The 19,390-nt window shown below is 36.3% G+C and overlaps 1 protein-coding gene across 1 annotated transcript in view; it reads left to right on the top strand.

Annotated features, from left to right (window-relative positions):
* The window catches only part of ADAMTS20 (ADAM metallopeptidase with thrombospondin type 1 motif 20), a 200,124-nt gene that overhangs the window by 83,185 nt on the left and 97,549 nt on the right, over nt 1-19,390 (top strand). The window contains exons 8-15 of the mRNA XM_036866768.1: nt 3,447-3,552; nt 5,395-5,541; nt 7,397-7,538; nt 9,130-9,234; nt 13,822-13,967; nt 15,166-15,347; nt 15,446-15,582; nt 17,673-17,790. Coding sequence (XP_036722663.1) covers nt 3,447-3,552; nt 5,395-5,541; nt 7,397-7,538; nt 9,130-9,234; nt 13,822-13,967; nt 15,166-15,347; nt 15,446-15,582; nt 17,673-17,790 — 1,083 coding nt within the window. The remainder of the gene's footprint in view (nt 1-3,446; nt 3,553-5,394; nt 5,542-7,396; nt 7,539-9,129; nt 9,235-13,821; nt 13,968-15,165; nt 15,348-15,445; nt 15,583-17,672; nt 17,791-19,390) is intronic.

The following is a 19,390-nucleotide window of genomic DNA, read 5'->3' as shown; positions in this document are numbered from 1 at the left end:
TCCCTTTCATCACTTTAGATATGTCCTGCCACTCCCTTCTGGTTTGCAGAGTTTCTGCTGAAAGATCAGCTCTTAACCTTATGGGGATTCCCTTGTATGTTATTAGTTGCTTTTCCCTTGCTGCTTTTAATATTTTTTCTTTCTATTTAATTTTTGATAGTTTGATTAATATGTGTCTTGGCATGTTTCTCCTTGGATTTATCCTTTATGGGACTCTCTGTGCTTCCAGGACTTGATTGACTATTTCCTTTCCCATGTTAGGGAAGTTTTCAACTATAATCTCTTCAAATATTTCCTCAGACCCTTTCTTTTTCTCTTCTTCTTCCGGGACCCCTATAATTCGAATGTTGGTGCATTTAATATTGTCCCAGAGGTCTCTGAGACTGTCCTCAATTTTTTTCATTCTTTTTTCTTTATTCTTCTCTGTGGTAGTTATTTCCACTCTTTTATCTTCCAGGTCACTTATCCGTTCTTCTGCCTCAGTTATTCTGCTATTGATTCCTTCTAGAGAATTTTTAATTTCATTTATTGTGTTGTTCATCATTGTTTGTTTGCTCTTTAGTTCTTCTAGGTCCTTTTTAAGTGTTTCTTGTATTTTCTCCATTCTATTTCCAAGATTTTGGATCATCCTTACTATCATTACCCTGAATTCTTTTTCAGATAGACTGCTTATTTCCTCTTCATTTGTTTGGTCTAGTGGGTTTTTACCTTGCTCCTTCATCTGCTGCATATTTCTCTGTCTTCTCATTTTGTTTAATTTACTGTGTTTGGGGTCTCCTTTTTGCAGGCTACAGGTTCGTAGTTCCTGTTGTTTTTGGTATCTGCCCCCAGTGGGTGAGGTTGGTTCAGTGGCTTGTGTAGGCTTGGTGGAGAGGACTGGTGCCTGTGTTCTGGTGGGTGGGGCTGGATGTTTTCTTTCTGGTGGGCAGGTCCACATCTGGTGGTGTGTTTTGGGGTGTCTGTGAACTTAGTATGATTTTAGGGAGCCTCTTTGCTAATGGGTGGGGTTGTGTTCCTGTCTTGCTAGTTGATTGGCATGGGGCCTCCATCACTGGAGCTTGCTGGCTGTTGGGTGGAGCTGGGTCTTAGCGTTGAGATGGAGATCTCTGGGAGAGCTCTCACTGATTGATATTACATGGGGCCAGGAGGTCTCTGGTGGTCCAGTATCCTGAACTCGGCTCTCGCACATCAGAGGCTCAGCCCTGACCCCAGGCTGGAGCACCAAGTCCCTGTCAGCCACACGGATGTTTTACAGGGTCTTTCTCCACCCAGGGACTCGGCCAGGATTTTAGACAATGGGTTCTGAGTCCAAAAAGTGCCTCTATTTGGGAACTTGCAGAACACGACATAGGAGAGGATTTAGTGTTTTCTTGGAGTTGGATTTGCTTCCTTATACTTCTCCCATTGCCCCAAAATTCCTCCCCTGAGTAGCTGCTGCTCCTTTATTCTTGACTCCTCCATTGAACACACCCTAAGGATAGCTCTTAATGACAAATACAAGATGTTGGTAATAATTACTAGGTTTCTTGCTTGTATATCCTTTTGCAAGTACTGTTGCCTTAGTCTCTGAGCATGTTTTATAAAGTATGTTAAAAAATGGTTTTTATTCTTTAACATGATGGATTGGTGACTCTGTGTAGCTTCTTGCACTTCCAAACATGGGGAATCTGTGTCATATTTGGGCCTCTGCTACTTTATTCTATCTCTGCCCAGTTTTAGAGAACCCTTAATCAACATGAGTGAATCTAGGCACAAACCCTCAGCCAGCTGCTTGGTATCATAAGGCTATACATTCACTTTGATTTTTGTTGGTCTTGCCTATGGAGATATTTGATCATGGTCTCTAACCATATGCAATGCATATTTTTACAGATATGTCATGTGACTAAAATGTTCACTTTAGAATATATCTATCTTTAAGCATGTAACATAAAGTTTAGGTGGTAATGGAGTCAATATTGTGTTCCAGATACACAGCCCTGAAAATGAATACACTGGAATTGAGCCACTAGGCAAATTGAAAATACTAATGAAGGCAAGGGAACACCAGCATATTCATGAAAGAAATGTGTTCAGTTTATTCTGACATTTATGACTAAACATTTATGACTAAAAGAATACATAGGAAGAGGGAGCTAAAACACAGTAGGTAATATAAATATTTATTTTATATTAAGAAATTTCTAAATGCAAAACTTTACAGTAAGAAACTGATTGGGCTTCCCTGGTGGCGCAGTGGTTGAGAGTCTGCCTGCCGATGCAGGGCACACGGGTTTGAGCCCTGGTTTGGGAAGATCCCACATGCCGCGGAGCAACTAGGCCCGTGAGCCACAATTACTGAGCCTGCGCGTCTGGAGCCTGTGCTCCGCAACAGGAGAGGCTGCGATAGTGAGAGGCCCGCGCACCGCGATGAAGAGTGGCCCCCACTTGCCACAACTGGAGAAAGCCCTCGCACAGAAACGAAGACCCAACACAGCCATAAATAAATAAATAAATAAATAAAATTAAACTTTAAAAAAAAAAAAAAGAAACTGATTATTTATATATGATAATCTTTTTTTAATGAAAGGAATCATTGTAGGAGAGCAGATAAATTTGCAGGCAAATATTGAAGGCTAGCAATAGCAAAAACCATTGTATTATGTTAAAAAGTAAAATGAAATGCTAACTTGGTTGATGGTGGAGTAGGATTATTATAATGAACATTTATTTTGAATTTCTTTTTCTAGACTAAAAGACTATATCAACTGTAACTATTGCTGTCTTTGGTGTCCAACCAGTTCATGCTGTCTTCTTCTTTCAGCAGCAATTCGAGTTGCAGAGTTGCACGTTGTTATTTAAATGAGTGACTAGATCTTGACATGTGATACATTTCCCATTGCTGAAGTGGTTACAAAATCAAGTGCTTCCAGTGATTATATCATTATCATGTTTTATTTAACACATATTAAATTCAGGCACTATTCTAAGCTTTTAACATATTTTTACTCTTTTAATTATCATATGGTAATTGAATAATTGTATGCTGCTTCAAAACTTTAAAAAATAAAAGATAATTTATATTTTTCTGTGCTCTTTTCTTTATTATTGCTATTACCAATTTAAACATTTATTACCTTTCCTATTATGCACACTAATGTGGCCTAAAACTTCATTCTTCCTGTAATAAATGTTCTTTTCATTTTTCTGTTTTTTAAAAAATTGTTTGCCTATCCCATATTTTGGATTATTTTCTTTAGTAAAAGAATCCAAGAATTTGCTAAAAAGATTTCAACTACAGACAAATCATTCTGTTCTTTTTTCTTCACCTTACAAAACGTTCATGCAATATTAACAGTCAACTGCATTCATTTCTAAGTAGTAATACCAATGATAAATGCTTTAGTGCTTTCTTTATGATTCTGGTATTTCCCATTTTGTTGAAATACAAACGTGAACTTTTTCAGGTTTAGCAGAATTAGGTACCCTGTGTGATCCTTTACGGAGCTGCTCTATTAGTGAAGAAAATGGACTCAGTGCTGCCTTTACCATAGCCCATGAGCTTGGGCATGTGTAAGTACCTTCTGTCACCTCAGTAACGTGCCTTCTATATACCATTGCACAAATGTCTAAAATTCCATCTTCAATTGAGTAATTAGCACCTTTATATCTTTATAAAGTATTAGTAGTTTAATTTTCACCCCTGAAATTCTAACTCTGGCTCTTTTGTGATCTATGTTAGGTCAGACAGGCTGCACAGATCAACAGACTAAGCAAAGAACTAGAGCTTGGGAATTCTTTTATTTCATTTACTGTATTGGATTACATGACAAGCACTTCTGGCCTCTATCCCTTGTTATCCTATACATGACCAGGTACTGTGCTCTACCATCTTATGGGAGGGCCTGCAGGGGCCCCTGGTTCTGGGGAACTCCCCAAAATATTTGTAGTACCAATTCATTTCTTGCTTTTATAGCTCAGAGCCCCAGCAGAAGATGTGGCCTGTGGGAATTTCTTAATTACTAAAAGATTAAAAAAAAAATTTCCTCCCAGTTCCATAATCTTTTGTTTTTTTGTTTTTTTAAATTTGAGATTCTCCTATCTGTTCCTGCATTATTAAAAATTCTACTGGGGTTTTATGCTCTAAGAATGTGGAGGCCGTGATTTCCCATGATACCCTTGCAGCTCCCAGAGAAAATCAGAAACCCCTCTGAAACTCATCCCCTGAAAAATGACCCCAAATGTACCCCCAGTACTCCTTTGATTTCTTGGTTATCTGCTAATAAGGAATTGAGGCTAGAGTTGCCTCTCTTGACTACATTTTCTTTTCCTGGTCATGGCTTAACGTCATTAGAGTATTCAGCTGGAATAATTTCAAGTGGAGATCATTTTTATTAAACTAGTGCCTCTTCAGTTCCCTTTAGCATGGTTATATCTCATGACCATCCACAAGATACACACTCAGATTTTTATATTGTTTGTTGAAGTGGGGGCAGATCAGGAACCTGCCTGAGGTACCTCATGCATTGCAACATCTGGAAAGCACTGATTTCTGGTTACTACTGGTGCTAACTAGGAGAAGAGTGTTCTTGCAGAGGGTACCATCTTAGACATTTATTTTCTTCCTGAGAAACTCTTTACGTGTCTTTAGAATATAGGTAAGTAGTTTAATTAAAATACTGATTTAAGTACAAATTTCAACAGGCAAGGATCTGAATCAAGAGGTTTCTTCTAAATGTGAGTTTTTACTGGGGTCCTCAAAAGAATGTGTAGGATTTGTTGCTGACCAGCTAATCATTTAATATCATTGCTCTTGTTGTGAAGATTTGGTTGCCCTTTAGGAATATTTTTATTATTCCAGTTCAATCAAATCATCACTTATTGATTATAAACCAGAAAGAGCACTTAGGCTGTTTCATATGAAATAGATGGAAAATATAGAGTGATACAAAATTAAATAAGTGTTTTTTGTGTGTTTTTTTTTTTTTTTTTTTGATACTGTAGCGATAGTCAATGGTCTGGAATTTAGTGTGGTAGAGCCTTCACCTAATCTTTCCACACACATCTCCTAGGGTATGTGTGTTGGAAACTACAGTTATTTTTATGTTAATGCTAAGTCCATATTGTGATGAAGTGAGCCAGAATCCAAATATTTTGATTGTTTAAATTCAAATACCAAATCAACAGACTGTGCTACTGATCAAAGTTATAATCTACTGTTTCTCAGACATCATGTGCTTCTAAACATGAAGGTAACCCTAGCATTACAATACTTTATGGAGAGGTCAAGAGTACAAATCCTGATGTAATCAGATTTATCTGAATTTTAGATTATACTTTAAATACAAGAGATCTGTTTCTAATGTTGTATACATATTTTAGTGTTCTTTTTTAAGTGTTTATTTTTATTTTTAGATTTAATGTTCCACACGATGATAGTTTTAAATGTAAGGAAACTGGAATTAAACATCAATATCATGTAATGGCTCCAACTTTAAATTACCACACAAGTCCTTGGACCTGGTCAAAATGTAGTCAGAAATATATCACTGAATTCCTAGAGTAAGTGATTTTGTGTAACTTTAGTTAAATAATTGAACATTTATTAGATTATGAAATTTGAAACTTGTATGTTCTTTTAGAGTGGTTCAATCTCTGTTGAGTTTTTGATTGTTTAAGCTTACTTTCACTGTACAAATGGATGTTTAAAAACAAGAAAAGAATTTTATTATTTCATTCTTAACTAATATTTTTGGTGTGTGGGGGGGCAGTTCAGATCTAGCTATCATTTTTTTTTCATTATTTGGGCTCTCTGTTATGGGAAAAACTTCTTTTAGGGGGAGTCAGTGGGAATCAAAGCTTCCTTGTGTGTGTTTGAATTTTTTCAGACACTACTAGGTAATAGTTTAAGAGGAGTTTAGCTCAAGTTTAAGGTGCCCTTGAAGGGCAGAGAATAGCTAAATTCAAACTATGAATATTACAAATAGTTCTCTGAAGGGATATGGAATCTCTAGGTTTACCTGTTCTTTGGAGGCTCTTCCCAGCTCTGAAGACAGGAGGCAAATCCAGATTGTTCTTGCCTTGCCTCTTCAACTCCTACCAGGTTTCTCTGCTTCCCAACTTCTTATCCAAATGGTGTTTCTGTCCTACTTACTGAAACTTGTTCAAAAGGCAAGGCCAAGCTCTTATAAACACAATACTGTTTGATTTTTTTCTACTACATATTCTAATCACCAATTTGTGCGGTTTTAGTTACCTATCTTTACGAGAACTACAGGAATAAATGAAACCATGTTTTGGAATATATGTGTATAAATATATCCCTTAATTATAATCAGCAGTGATTATTTATCCTTGTATGGGAACTTGATTTGAAAGCACAATACACAGTTGCTGATCTATACATGATAGCATATAGCTTTGTTCAATTGCTGACCGAGGTATTGATTAAAAATACCAGTGGGTGTGCTTATTTTTGGAAGGGGGTAATATGATTCTAGCCAATGGGTATTTTAAAAATTACATGTTCATTTTTGGGACAAAATTTAATATGCCCTCTAGCCGTAAAAAATCCCCCCCAAGATATTTCTTCTAATTATTTCAATTGAATAAATTGCTGCTTTTAACCCAATTAGAATGGCTGAACATTTTCACAAAGTTTTCTGCAGACTATCTATCGTGTGACAAACTAGGAATAGCAAATACACATTTTCACCACTATCTACCACTTTTCTAACTCCTTAAAGATGTTATATCATATACTTTAATAGCAATTTGCAAAGTAGACACTACCACTCTCAATTTACAGATGAGGAGACTTAGGCTCAGGGAGACTAAATAACTTGTTCACACCATGCATTATGGGAAATGATGAGACCCAAATGCAAACTCCCAAAGCTGACATTATTGACTCTGCTTTACATTCTTTTCCTAAAAAAACCTCTTTGAGATGGAGACCACATAACACTTTTGGGAATTCCTTTGTTTTGTTGTCACTTAGAGCTATCAATGTTCTTTCAGATGATCTGAAAACTTTACTTTTTACATTTTGACAATTTGGACATTAGATATAGGGCATTGCTATTGGATAGCAAAGCAGACCAAAAGTGTAGTCTGATCAAAATAGGAATGTATGTTTCAAACATGATATTGTGATGAATTTTTGTTTATTTGTTATTCTTTTTAAAAAATGTTTACCTTTAAGGCAGTTGTGGGGATCAAATGAGAACAAACACATAAAATGTCCTTTATAAACTGAGGTTTTCATACTGACTTTCATGTGAGTTGGTTTTTAAATTATGAAAAAATACTGATAGTCTCTTTGAAAGTGCAGAGCTATAGAAAATGTGATAAAGCATCTTATACTGAAATGCATCCATATGTATTCACAATACTTTGTTTTCTGTCACTGTTACAGTACTGGTCATGGGGAATGCCTCCTTGACAAACCAAATGGAAGAATATATGATCTGTCTTCACAACTTCCTGGATCAGTGTATGATGTAAACAAGCAATGTGAACTTATGTTTGGTCCTGGATCACAAGTATGTCCCTATTTGGTAAGAAAAATTATGTCCTTTTGTTTGAAAACTACCATAAAGTTGTAGTTTGACTACATTTCGAAATGTACATTTATTCTCTTGGACAGGCAGTGTGCTGAATATATCTTAAAAATTTTTAAGTATTAGAAAAATTTAGTATTTGTCAGGAAGAGGTTTAAAAAAGTATCCCCAGTCAGAAAACAGAGTCACAGAGAGGTTACTGAAAATTAAAAGCATTCAAATAGTTATTTTCAAATGATGTTGTTTTGCGGGTGGGAGAAGAAAATATAAGTGTTTTGATAATGAATTGTATTAAAGGCCCCAGGAATCTCAGAGACTACATTTTAATTTATACAGATTTGAATCCAAAGGAATGAAATTTGAGTCTTGTTTAGTTTTCATTAAACCATTACTCTATAATTTATTTTGAGGATTTTTCACAGGTTAGATGCTTTAAATTTCCACCGAAATAGCTGAGTTAACATTTTTACTGAATCTATAACCAAGATTTTACCTTATTTTGAGGGTAAATTAAATTTAAGATTTAGTTTGAATAAATGTCACTACTTTGGTGAATCCATGCCTTACTTTTCCAAGCAGAATACTCATTCCACTTTCTTCATTCCTGTATAAAACTTTGCTAAATTGCTTACTATACTACTCGATAGTGAGGATCATTGGACCAGGAATCCAGCATTATTTATTCATTTAAATATCCCCAGGGTGCAGTTCAGGGTCTGCCACATAATAGGCACCAGAAAATAAATGCTTACTGCATGTTGAATGAATGAATAAATGAATGTGTGAATGAATGAAGGAATGTATGAATAAATGAATGAATGAAAGTTACTTAACAGTGAGCACAGGGACATACAAAGCATGTTCCGTACAGTGAATATTATTCCTAAAATCTTAAATTTATAATCACAAATTTTATAAGCTTTTAAACATCTACTTTGGAGGGGGGAAGATTTACCTTAATTTTTTGTTATAAAAGATACATTTCTTTCCTGCCTGACTTAGGTACTGAATGAACTTTGAATTTAAATTCAGAAACAGAAAGAGATTATCTTGGGTATAGCTCCTGTGAGCCTCTGTGAATTTTCCTATCTTGTGAAAACTTCAGAACTCTTTGTTCAAAAGTTGAAAGTATGCATTATATTCACAAAATAGGAAACCAGTATACATTATACAATATTTCTGTGCACATTATTCATACATTCCACTGTTGGATCAAAAGGGACTTTTGGAAACTCCTTGTGAATAACATTTAACAACAAAAAGTCCTTTAGAAAAATGTCTCGCAAAGAGAGAAAAATGTCTCACATAATTTTGAATACTTCTACTTCAAGACATCTCTTCCATTGTTCAGTGTTTTATGATAATCCAAAAGTTTTAAAACATGAAATGTTGCCATTTTATGTGTTTAGAGGAAAATCGATGACTAGGACTGACTTAGCAAAGGTTTGTTTACTGATTATTTCCCGCTCTGACCATGAAACCAGGAAGTACCTAAGATCAGCTTATAAACCAATGCATGATACTGAATTGATTCCGTGGTTATAATGTTATTTTCACTCTTGCTTGCCTGCCTTTTCTTACTCTGCAGAAACAATGCAGGCGTCTCTGGTGCACGAGTGCAGAAGGAGTTCACAAGGGCTGTCGCACTCAACACATGCCACTGGCAGATGGAACAAACTGTGGTCCTGGGATGGTAGGTTTTCTCGAAGGGTGAGTCTTGTATCAAGAGATTATCCAAGGATGCGATTGCTCTACGTTTCAGCATTCTTCCTTTTCGCTGTCAACTTTTGTTCTGCAAGTTGAATTAATGTTTTTGCCATATTTGTTTGATGTAGTATGTTGTCAAGTGAATTAAAATGTTAATTTTACCCTTTTTTTCAAGATCTAGCAGATGGATATTATAGTTACATAATAACATGGATATTTAGTTATCTAAGCATATTATAGTCTTGTTATTAAAAATGAGTCTAGCCATAGATATTACAGCAAATCCCCCAAATTCAAGGATGTTACCATTGTATACGTTTTATCCTAAAAATTCAGATAAGTATAATTGAAAGTTTTAAGTGGCTTCTTCAGATCTTTATTGGTGTTAATGTTTAAAATACATTGTACTGCGAGATAAACTGCCTACCATACTACATCTTTGCCATTCTAGCATCAGTCATGAACTTATCTAAATCTGCCAACATGATGTCAAGTGATAGGGTTCACCAAGATAATGAAATGTGGTATATTACATTGATTGATTTGCGGATATTGAATGATTAAATCCTTGGGATAAATCCCACTTGATCATGGTGTATGATCCTTTTAATGTATTGTTGAATTCAGTTTGCTAATATTTTGTTGAAGATTTTTGCATCTATGTTCATCAGTGATACTGGTCTGTAATTCTTTTTTTGTGATATCTTTGTCTGGTTTTGGTATCAGTGTGATGCTGGCCTTGTAGAATGAATTCGGAAGCATTCCTTCCTCTGTAATTTTTTGGAATAGTGTGAGAAGAATAAGTGTTAACTCTTCTCTAAATGTTTGGTAGAATTCATTTGTGAAGCCCTCTGGCCCTGGACTTTCATTAGTTGGGAGTTTTTTAAATTACTGATTCAATTTCATTACTAGTGAACTTCATGAACTGGTGTTTTTATATTTTATTTTTCATCCTGGGATTTAGTCTTGAGAGATTGTATATTTCTAGGAATTTGTCCATTTCTTCTAGGTTGTCCATTTTATTGGCATATAATCATTTATAGTAATTTCTTAGGATCCCTTGTGTTTCTGTGGTGTCAGTTGTAACTTCTCCTTTTTCATTTCTGATTTTATTGATTTTAGCCCTTTCTCTTTTTTTTCTTGATGGGTCTGAATAAATCAATTTTGTTTATCTTTTCAAAGAACCAGCTCTTAGTTTCATTGATCTTTTCTATTATTTTTTTGTAACTACTTTATTAATTTCTTCTCTGGCCTTTATGATTTCTTTCCTTCTATTAACATTGAGCTTTGTTTGTTCTTTTTACCCTAGTTCCTTTAGGTATAAGGTTAAGTTGTTTACTTGAGATTTTCCTTGTTTCCTGAGGTAGGCCTTTGTCGCTACAAACGTTCCCCTTAGAATTGCATTTGCTACGTTCCATAGATTTTGGATTGTTGTGTTTTTATTTTCATTTGTCTCTAGGTATTTTTTATTTCTTCAGTGACCCATTGGTTGTCTAGTAGCATGTTGTTTAGCCTCCACATGTTTGTGTATTTTGCAATATTTTTCTTGTAGTTGATTTCAGGTCTCATAGGATTGTGGTCAGAAAAGATGCTTGATATGATTTGAGTCGTCTTGGTCTTGTTGGTTGCCAGGTTCTGCCTTGTGTGGAGGCTGCTGGCCACTTGTGGGTATGGCTGGGTCCTGGTGCGGCTGGCTGCATGGTTAGGAGAGGCTTGTTCCTGGTGCTAGCTCACTGGTGGGTGGGCCTGGATCCCAGGACAGCTGTGGGGCCATGGTGCTTCCCAGGGATGGTGTCCGTGGGGTCCAGGGAGTCCAGGCACTGGTACCTGCCCATTAGTGGGTGAATCTGGTCCCAGGGCTAGTGGTGGCCCATGGTGGGTGGAGCTGGGTTCTGGGGTCTCTAACTGTGGGGCCTGGGGGTCCTAGAGCTGGTCAGTTTGCTGGTAGGTGGGCTAAGGCCCAGGACATCCCAGGGCTAGTGCTGGTCCACTGATGTGCTGAATCTGGTCCAGGTCCATGGCTGCAGGGCCCTGTTCGTCCCAGAGTCCATGTAGGCCAGCTGGTGGTGGGGCCAGGGCCCAGGGGGTACCAGGGCTGATTCCCGCCCCCTGGTGGGTGGAGCTCTGTCTGGTGGCTGGCTGCAAGTCTCTGGGGATCTAGGGACTGGGCGTTCCAGGACTGGTGCCAGCAGCCTGGTGAGTGGGGCCAGGTCCTGATGCTAATAAGCTAGCAGGAGGATTAAAAATGGTGCTTGCCAGTACCAGTGTCCTTGTGGTAGGATGAGCTCCCTAAAATGTCTCCTGCCAGAGTCTGTGTTTCCAGGTTGAGTCCCAGTTGCTTTCTCCCTCTCTGGGAGTCTCTCCAAGGTCAGCAAGTGGGTCTGAACCAGGCTTCTTTCAAATTCCTCTTTCTTCCCTGGGTCTTGGAGCATATGAGATTTTTTGTGTGCCTTTTAAGAGTGGAGTCTCTGTTTCCTACAGCCCTGTAACTCTCCTGCAAGTAAGCCTTGCTGGCCTTCAAAGCCAGACATTGTGGGGCTCGTCTGCCTAGTGCAGAACTCCCAGTCCGGGGAGCCTGATGTGGGTTTTGGACCTCTGGGTCCTTGGGGAGAACCTCTGCAATTGTAATTATCCTCTTGATTGTGGGTTGCCTACCCAGGGGTGTGGGTCTTAACTGTACTATGTTCTCTCCTACCCATCTCGTTGTGGTTCCTTCTTTATATCTGTAGTTATAGATCTTTTCTGCTAGTCTTCAGGTCATTCTCATTGATAGTTGCTCTGTAAATAGTTGCAATTTTTGTGTGCCCATGGAAGGAGGTGAGCTCAGGGTCTACCATCTTTGCCCCATCTCCTGTGTGTTCTTGATTTTAAGTAAATGAAAGTATACAGTATACTCTGTCTTGGCAAGGAGCGAGTGGGTCAAGCTGCTTTTTTTCAACATAATGTTTTGGAGTTTCATTCAAATTGTTGTGTGCATCAGTACTTCATTCCTTTATGTTGCAGTGTAATTCAGCTGCACCATAATTTGTTTGCCATTTTCCTGTTGATGGATATTTGGGTCATTACCAGTTTTTAGCTTTTATGAATAAAGCTGCTGTGAGCATCCTTGTATAAGTCTTCTTGTGAACATATGTTTGCATTTCTCTTGAGTAAATACCTAGAGTAGAATTTCTGGGTCATAAGGTAGGTGTGTGTTTAACTTCATAAGAAAGTACCAAACAATTTTCCAAAATATGTGAACCATTTTAGACTTACCAAGCAATGTAAACATGAAAGTTTGAGTCGCTTTGCATTCCTTGCCAATTTTTGATAGTGTTAGCCTTAACAAAATTTTAGCCATTCTAGATGGGTGCAAAATAGAATTTCATTGTGATTTTAACTTGCCTTATCCTGATTATTATCAATTTTGAGCATCTTTTCATTTGCTTATTAGCCACTTAAATATTCCCCCGGTGATATGGTATGGAGGGCATGGGTTTGCTGGAATTCAGGTAAATATGATGAGATACTGAAACCTACTATAAAGCCCATGTAGATTAAAGGTAGAGATGGCATTTGGGATAAAATGTGGATCATGATAGGTATAAATTCCCTTTTTAAAAAAATCAATTAAAAATAGTGAGCCCCTATGCATTAGCCATTTTCAGTATTAAATGGACCTGTTATTAAAGGAAAATTTAAACAAATATCCTATAATTTGGCCTTAACACTCTCCTCTAGTTCCTTTATCTTGTGACTATCTTACATGTGAGATGTCTGTTAAATGCTTTTGGTAGTAAATCTATTTGCATGAAGACATGCTGAACCCATCTGATGATGAGTTAATTTTACTACATGGTGAATAGTATAACATTCTTTTTCATGCTTTGATGTCTCAGAAATACATAAATAAATAAGGAACATACAAGGAATCTTTAAATGTTTCTGTAAGATGCCCACAAAATTTACATGCACGTAGTATATTCTATTCTGAGAGTTTGTTTTTGTTCACTTTTATAATGGCTTTCTCATATTGAATGATTTGTTCCTATGGAGGGCACAAAGGGTGGGTAGAAGGGATGGTGGGAGATTTTGGGCAGGTTCTTTTGTACATTTCCACTTTCTTGATGAAAGCAAGGGATGAAGTGATCTTTGAGACTTTGAACAAGATAGAGCAGAAAGTTAGCTTAAGGCATGGGAGAGTGATAGATATCTTTGCATAAAAAATAGAAACATGGACAAATACCATATTAACAAATATTTGTTTGCTTCTTTTTTAAAAATATTTTTCATTATACTATTTAAGTTTTCCCCATATGTGTAGGTCTTCCCTCTCCAATGAGACTCTAGATCTCATAGGCAAGGTAAATTTCCTATTCTTTTTTGCCTTCTGTCGATCATTTTACAGTTACTCAGTAGATACTCAGGAAATATTCACAAAGTGGTGTCACATGTAATCTCATTTCTGAATTGATAACATTTTGCTTAAAATTGTGTACCTTTTTTTCTACTGATCTTCGTGCTATTGTTATTATTACTGCGATGTCCTAATTAGATAATGCATGAATCATTTCTTTTTGTTTTATTTTTATAGCATTGCCACCATGGGCTATGTGTAAACAAAGAAATGGACACACGTCCTGTAGATGGCGATTGGGGACCGTGGGGACCTTACAGTTCTTGTTCAAGAACATGTGGAGGTGGAATCAAAAGCACAACCAGGCTCTGTAATCGGCCCGAGTATGTCTTTTTTATGTCACTGTAAATTAAGATTATCTCAAGGCACCAGAAAGTAAACATCAATTTCATTCACTTCTAAAACTGGAGGTCAGTCTGTAAGTTTCTGAGATTCAGAAAACTTCTGGAGTACTTTAAGCCATGTTACTTTATATCTTGGTAGATTCAGACCTTAAACAAAAAAGTAAATTAAAATAGTCTTGAGAATTTGAATCAAGACCAAGCCATTTTCTTTCTTTTCTGATTTGGTATAAATTTGAGAAATAGTTGTCAATAATGATGGTAATATAATGGCATTTTTACTTTTACTGTGCTTCTATTGAAAGATCCTGGCCCCTTTCAACTATGTTTTGGCTTTCCTGGATAAAATATGTAGTTTTGTTACCATATTTTTACTGTTTGGTATAATGTCATGTCATATTTTCTTTCTCTTCTTTTCATGTTATAGATGCTTCAGTGTCTTTAGTTTGAATAAGTACTGAAGCATAGGTCCTGCTCACCAAACTATTTAAAAGAATTTAGGGATTCCATAAAAATTTTAAAATAATGTTTCTGTTGTTATATGTTATATATATAAAGACTTTTTAATGCAGAAATGTGACATACTTTGAATAAAATCCGACTTAGTTTATTTGAATTTTTGAAAAGCTAAATTATGCTGAAAGTCTTCATATTAAAAGAAAAACACTGACAAAAGAGTTTTTACGTTCCAGCATAAGTTGACATAGACATAGATGGCTATAGATTGATACCATGAAACTCTTTGAACTGAGTGATAAGTAGGATATACACAACAAAGAGGCATATATACTTCTTTTAAAATTTAACATGTTATCATCTTCCTTTCTGATCGTCTTTGGCTCACTCTATGTGTCCCCCCACCTCCAAAATGAAGAAACCCTTTTTTGAGGTTTTAAAACAAATCCCCATCATTAGTTAGGTCCTTGTTAGTTAATCTAGTCGTGAATAAGACATCATTTCTGCCCTCCAGGCCACAGTGTCCATGTTAAAATGTATTTTCTACAGTTCATTAGCCACAGAATTGCTTCACAACCATGTTACATACTTCTGTTAAAAACAAAAAGTGTTAGTGGGACATCAGTGGTTTTCCAGATCCTGGAAAGGAATGGAAGAGTTTTAGAAGTAAATGGCAGAAATAATCTTGTACTGATGTGCTTTACAATGTAATGAATTTGACTAGGCCAAGAAACGGAGGAATGTACTGTGTGGGCCGCAGGATGAAATTTCGATCATGTAACACTGATTCATGTCCAAAAGGCAAGCAGGACTTTCGTGAGAAGCAGTGCTCTGATTTTGATGGTAAACATTTCAACATCCATGGTCTGTCCCCTAATGTGAGGTGGCTTCCAAAGTATAGTGGGAGTAAGTAATTAGAGTATTTTTTTTAATGTAAAAATTTTTGAGACGTAGGAACACATAGCTGTGTTATCGTACACCCAGAATTTGACTTTTTCTTACAGTTGCCATGAAAGATCGTTGTAAACTGTATTGTCGGGTGGCTGGAACCACTAACTTCTACCAGTTGAAGGACAGGGTTGCTGACGGTACTCCTTGTGGAACTGAAACAAATGACATCTGTGTTCAAGGTCTGTGTCGGGTAAGTAAACTTACTACATTTTAAATGACTTTCAGAGTACTATTTTCCTTCTGTAAGTCTAACCAAATATTACTTCTATGACTTCAGATACATTCTTGCGAATTCAGTGCAGCATCCTTGGTTGCTACTGGGCTGTCTATAGGAACATGGTTAGGAGGCTGTTACTAGGCCATTCTCCGTCATTAGTAGTGACTCACGAAGCAGTAAGATGAGTTTGCTGATTTTGTTTTGCCTGTGGCACTTAAAATCAAGATGAAAGATGAGGTCAGCTTCCTAAAAAGATAGAACGTATTAGGACCCAAGGGTTGTAAAGTCCTTTTGCTACTTCGAGCGTGACCCTTCTGTGGTGACATTTTTCCCCTCAGTGTTAGAAGCAGTGATATCCTCCCTCCCTCTCTCCATTCTCTTACTTCTTACGTACATTCAGCAAACTTTTACCGAATACCTGCTAGATGTCACATACCGTTCTAGTCACCAAGATGAAAGAATGGAACAGAGCACCTACTGCCAACGTGGACACAGATTTGTGGGGGAGATAGGCACACACACAGTTAGAATGCAGTGCTATGGGCTCATCTGCAAGGTGGCATGGGGACGATGTAGGAGGAGTGTCTTGTTCTGTGGGGAAGTGGGTAAAGGATTTGGGGAATGCTCTTGGAGGGTGTGAGTCTGGAGCTAATTATCAGGGTAAGTAGGTTTAGAAAGGTGAAGAAGTAAGGCGCCAGGGTTGGAGGTAGCTACCAGCTGATGGTTGTTATATGAAATTTTTTCCTGAAGTCCTTGGAAATCCAAGGATTTAGAGTTAAGCAAGAGATGTGATTCGATTTGCATGTCAGAATCGTCAGAATATACTGGGTTGTTAGGAAATTGGAGTTAGGTAGGCCATTTAGCAGGATTCTAGGTGAGAGCAGATGAGCCCCTGAATTAAAGCATGCAAATTGCAGATGGTGATCTTAAAAATGGATGGTGAGTTTGAGAACTAGGATAGTGAATGCTGTTTAAAGAATACAAATGTCATCTTGTGAACTCATTCCTTTCATTAAGTGGAACTTAATAGGACCAATTTCTTCTCCCTATAACCAAGCATCTATTACCAGTTACCTAGGTGAGAAAGGCCTTGCACCTAAAGGGCTAATGAGATGTTCAGAGAAACTTAAATTACACTTTGGGAATAGACTAAATACTAGAAAAAGGGTACTTGGTGGCCTGAAAAACTTGTTTTATCTAAATTAACAGCAGGAAGTCAGATACCATGAAAAAATATGACAAGTATCTGAACATAAAGATGCATGTTACTTTCAGAAAATATCTGGATGAAATTCTCATTTTGGAAATATTTGCCTTGTGAATAAAAAGTCATGAGGCTTATGAATTTTTCTTACTTTCCTAATCACTAAATTTAAAGGAATATTCCAAAGAACTAAACATTACTGCAATGTGTGCAGAAGACACCATCTGTGTGGAGAAGGGCTTCACTTGTTCTTTCAAAGCCCTAGAACAAACCATGTATACTTTCACCTTTATTTATTTATTCATTCTTTTTCATAATCACTGTTTATTATGCTAGGTATTAATTTTAAAGAAGTAAATTGTTTCTTTCAAACGTGCTCATTTAATTCCCGGAGTTCTAAGGTCAGAGTGAAAAAAGTGAATCATGAAAGACATCTTTTTGGAGTTATTGTAATGGGTTACTTTTTGTCCCTTTTGAATTACGTGTATTTAAAGAGTGATTTTCAAATGACGGATGTCTGAATCACTGTCGGTGTTTGTTACAATGTGGATTCCTAGGTTTTTACCTCCAAGGATTTTAATTCAGAAAATCTGGGAATCTGTCTTTTTAAATCCCACGCCATGTGATTTTGATGCAGGAAGTATGTGGATGACCCTTTAAAAAACACTGCTTTTTCAACCATGTGAACAGATGTGTGAAAATACTGGTGTACAAACAAGATCAGTATTCTGAAAAAACCCTGTTGTATTGAATCTCCTATTAACTGAAAGAATATTTTTGAAAAGAACTTTGTTTTTAAAGCACCATGCTTTTCATTAGTCCTTTTTATGATGTTCATTGTAATTATTGTATTTTGAAGCAAGCTGGCTGTGATCACGTATTAAACTCCAAGGCCAGGAGAGACAGATGTGGAGTGTGTGGTGGGGATAACTCCTCATGCAGGACAATGGCAGGCGCCTTCAACAGTGCCCATTATGGTGAGCTGTGTAGTTCTTTCTAATTTTCTCTTTGGGTATAATAGTGGAGTATATAATGAAGGAATAATAGTAATGGCTTGTTATTGTTTTGTCTATTCTGTACCTTAGTTCATAATGATTAATTAAATCTTATACCAGATGTATCATTGAATTAATGAATTTACCTGCTTTAAGACAAATCTGATCCTTAAAAATTTGTTAGGTGCATTTATTAGAGTAAATGCGGTGCAGTTTGACAATGGTGTGTGAATAGTCCCCCAGTTAAAGAAATGTTTTTACTGCTCTTCCTGTAATTTGTATTGTATTTATTTATAATTTTTCCAGGAAATTTGCTTTCAATTATTTTTAATCATTTGAACCACATTTTTTCGTGCATGACCTGGCCTATCTATTGTGTTTCATATTGATGATATATTGAAACGGATTGAAGGTGAAGGATGAAACCATTAACTTCAATGCTAATTTGGAATTAGTGTTACATTTGATTTTTCGGGAAGTATCTGGATTACAGATATAATTGATGTTTGGCCATGGTTTCATTTTTCTTCAAAATTATTATGAGAATACAATATGTCAGACATTTTCCGTTAAACTTTCTGAGAAAACATTTTTTCTTTTTATGGTAATAAAAAGCAGCCTTTTTAAACTTTCCTTGCAAAGTAAAAATGTATTTTTTATTACAGCTTTATTGTTCAGCTTTAAATTGCATTCACCTATTTTTGAAAGTAGTTTAAGTTAGTAAGAATTGCTTCAATTAAAGCAGTATAGTTTAAAACACAATTTATATTTTTATCTATATGAGAAGCATAGTACATTTCATAGTCTGGTCGTGCTTATGAATCTGAGTTACTAGATAATTTGACATTATTTTTCTAGTTATTATGATTCATTATTTCACGGGAGCCGTAAATATTTGATCCCCTTTTATAACCAATGGCACACATTTATCAAAGTCTGGTCTGTATTCACTGAAAAACTTTTTTTTTTCTTTGTAAAACCACATGCGCCAAATTAGGATCATATATTTAACCTTGACAAAATTGTACTATGAATTAATCAGTTTGCAAACGGAAAAAGATCTTAAACTCATGTGTAGGGTCTGAATAGCGTTTGTCACATTACTGCCCCCTGGTGGTAGCCTTCATTTTGTCACATTTGCAATGCCCAGGAATGCTTTCTTGAAAAAATAGCAAAGACATAAATAGTGGAGCTGGTAGGGATATTTTATAGTGAAAAAATCATGAGTCAAAATTATTTTTGTAGGCTTATAACCTACACCCAATATGCATATAGTGTATACAGAATCATCAGACCATTTGTTACTTTAAATGTGATATCTTAAAGAGATATAAATAAATAAGGCTGCTCTAAAAACATGCAAGGTAATCTCATATCATGGTTTCAAACGTAAGCTCTTTTAAAACTTCCTTTTCTTAAGTTCATTCTATATTTATCAAGTCAGTACATACGAAAAATTCTATCTCCTTTTGTTTATGTATTAAATAAAAGAGGAAAATCCTAAAAAGGGAAAGGAAAAACTTAGAATAATATCACTAGAGCAAAATTAATTGTTGACTTAAAACCTGAGAGTATTTGGAAA

Source organism: Balaenoptera musculus, chromosome 10, assembly GCF_009873245.2.
Source record: "Balaenoptera musculus isolate JJ_BM4_2016_0621 chromosome 10, mBalMus1.pri.v3, whole genome shotgun sequence".
Classification (NCBI taxonomy): Eukaryota; Metazoa; Chordata; class Mammalia; order Artiodactyla; family Balaenopteridae; genus Balaenoptera; species Balaenoptera musculus.
The sequence above is the reverse complement of the archived record's forward strand: the minus strand, read 5'-3'. Positions and strand labels throughout refer to the sequence as shown.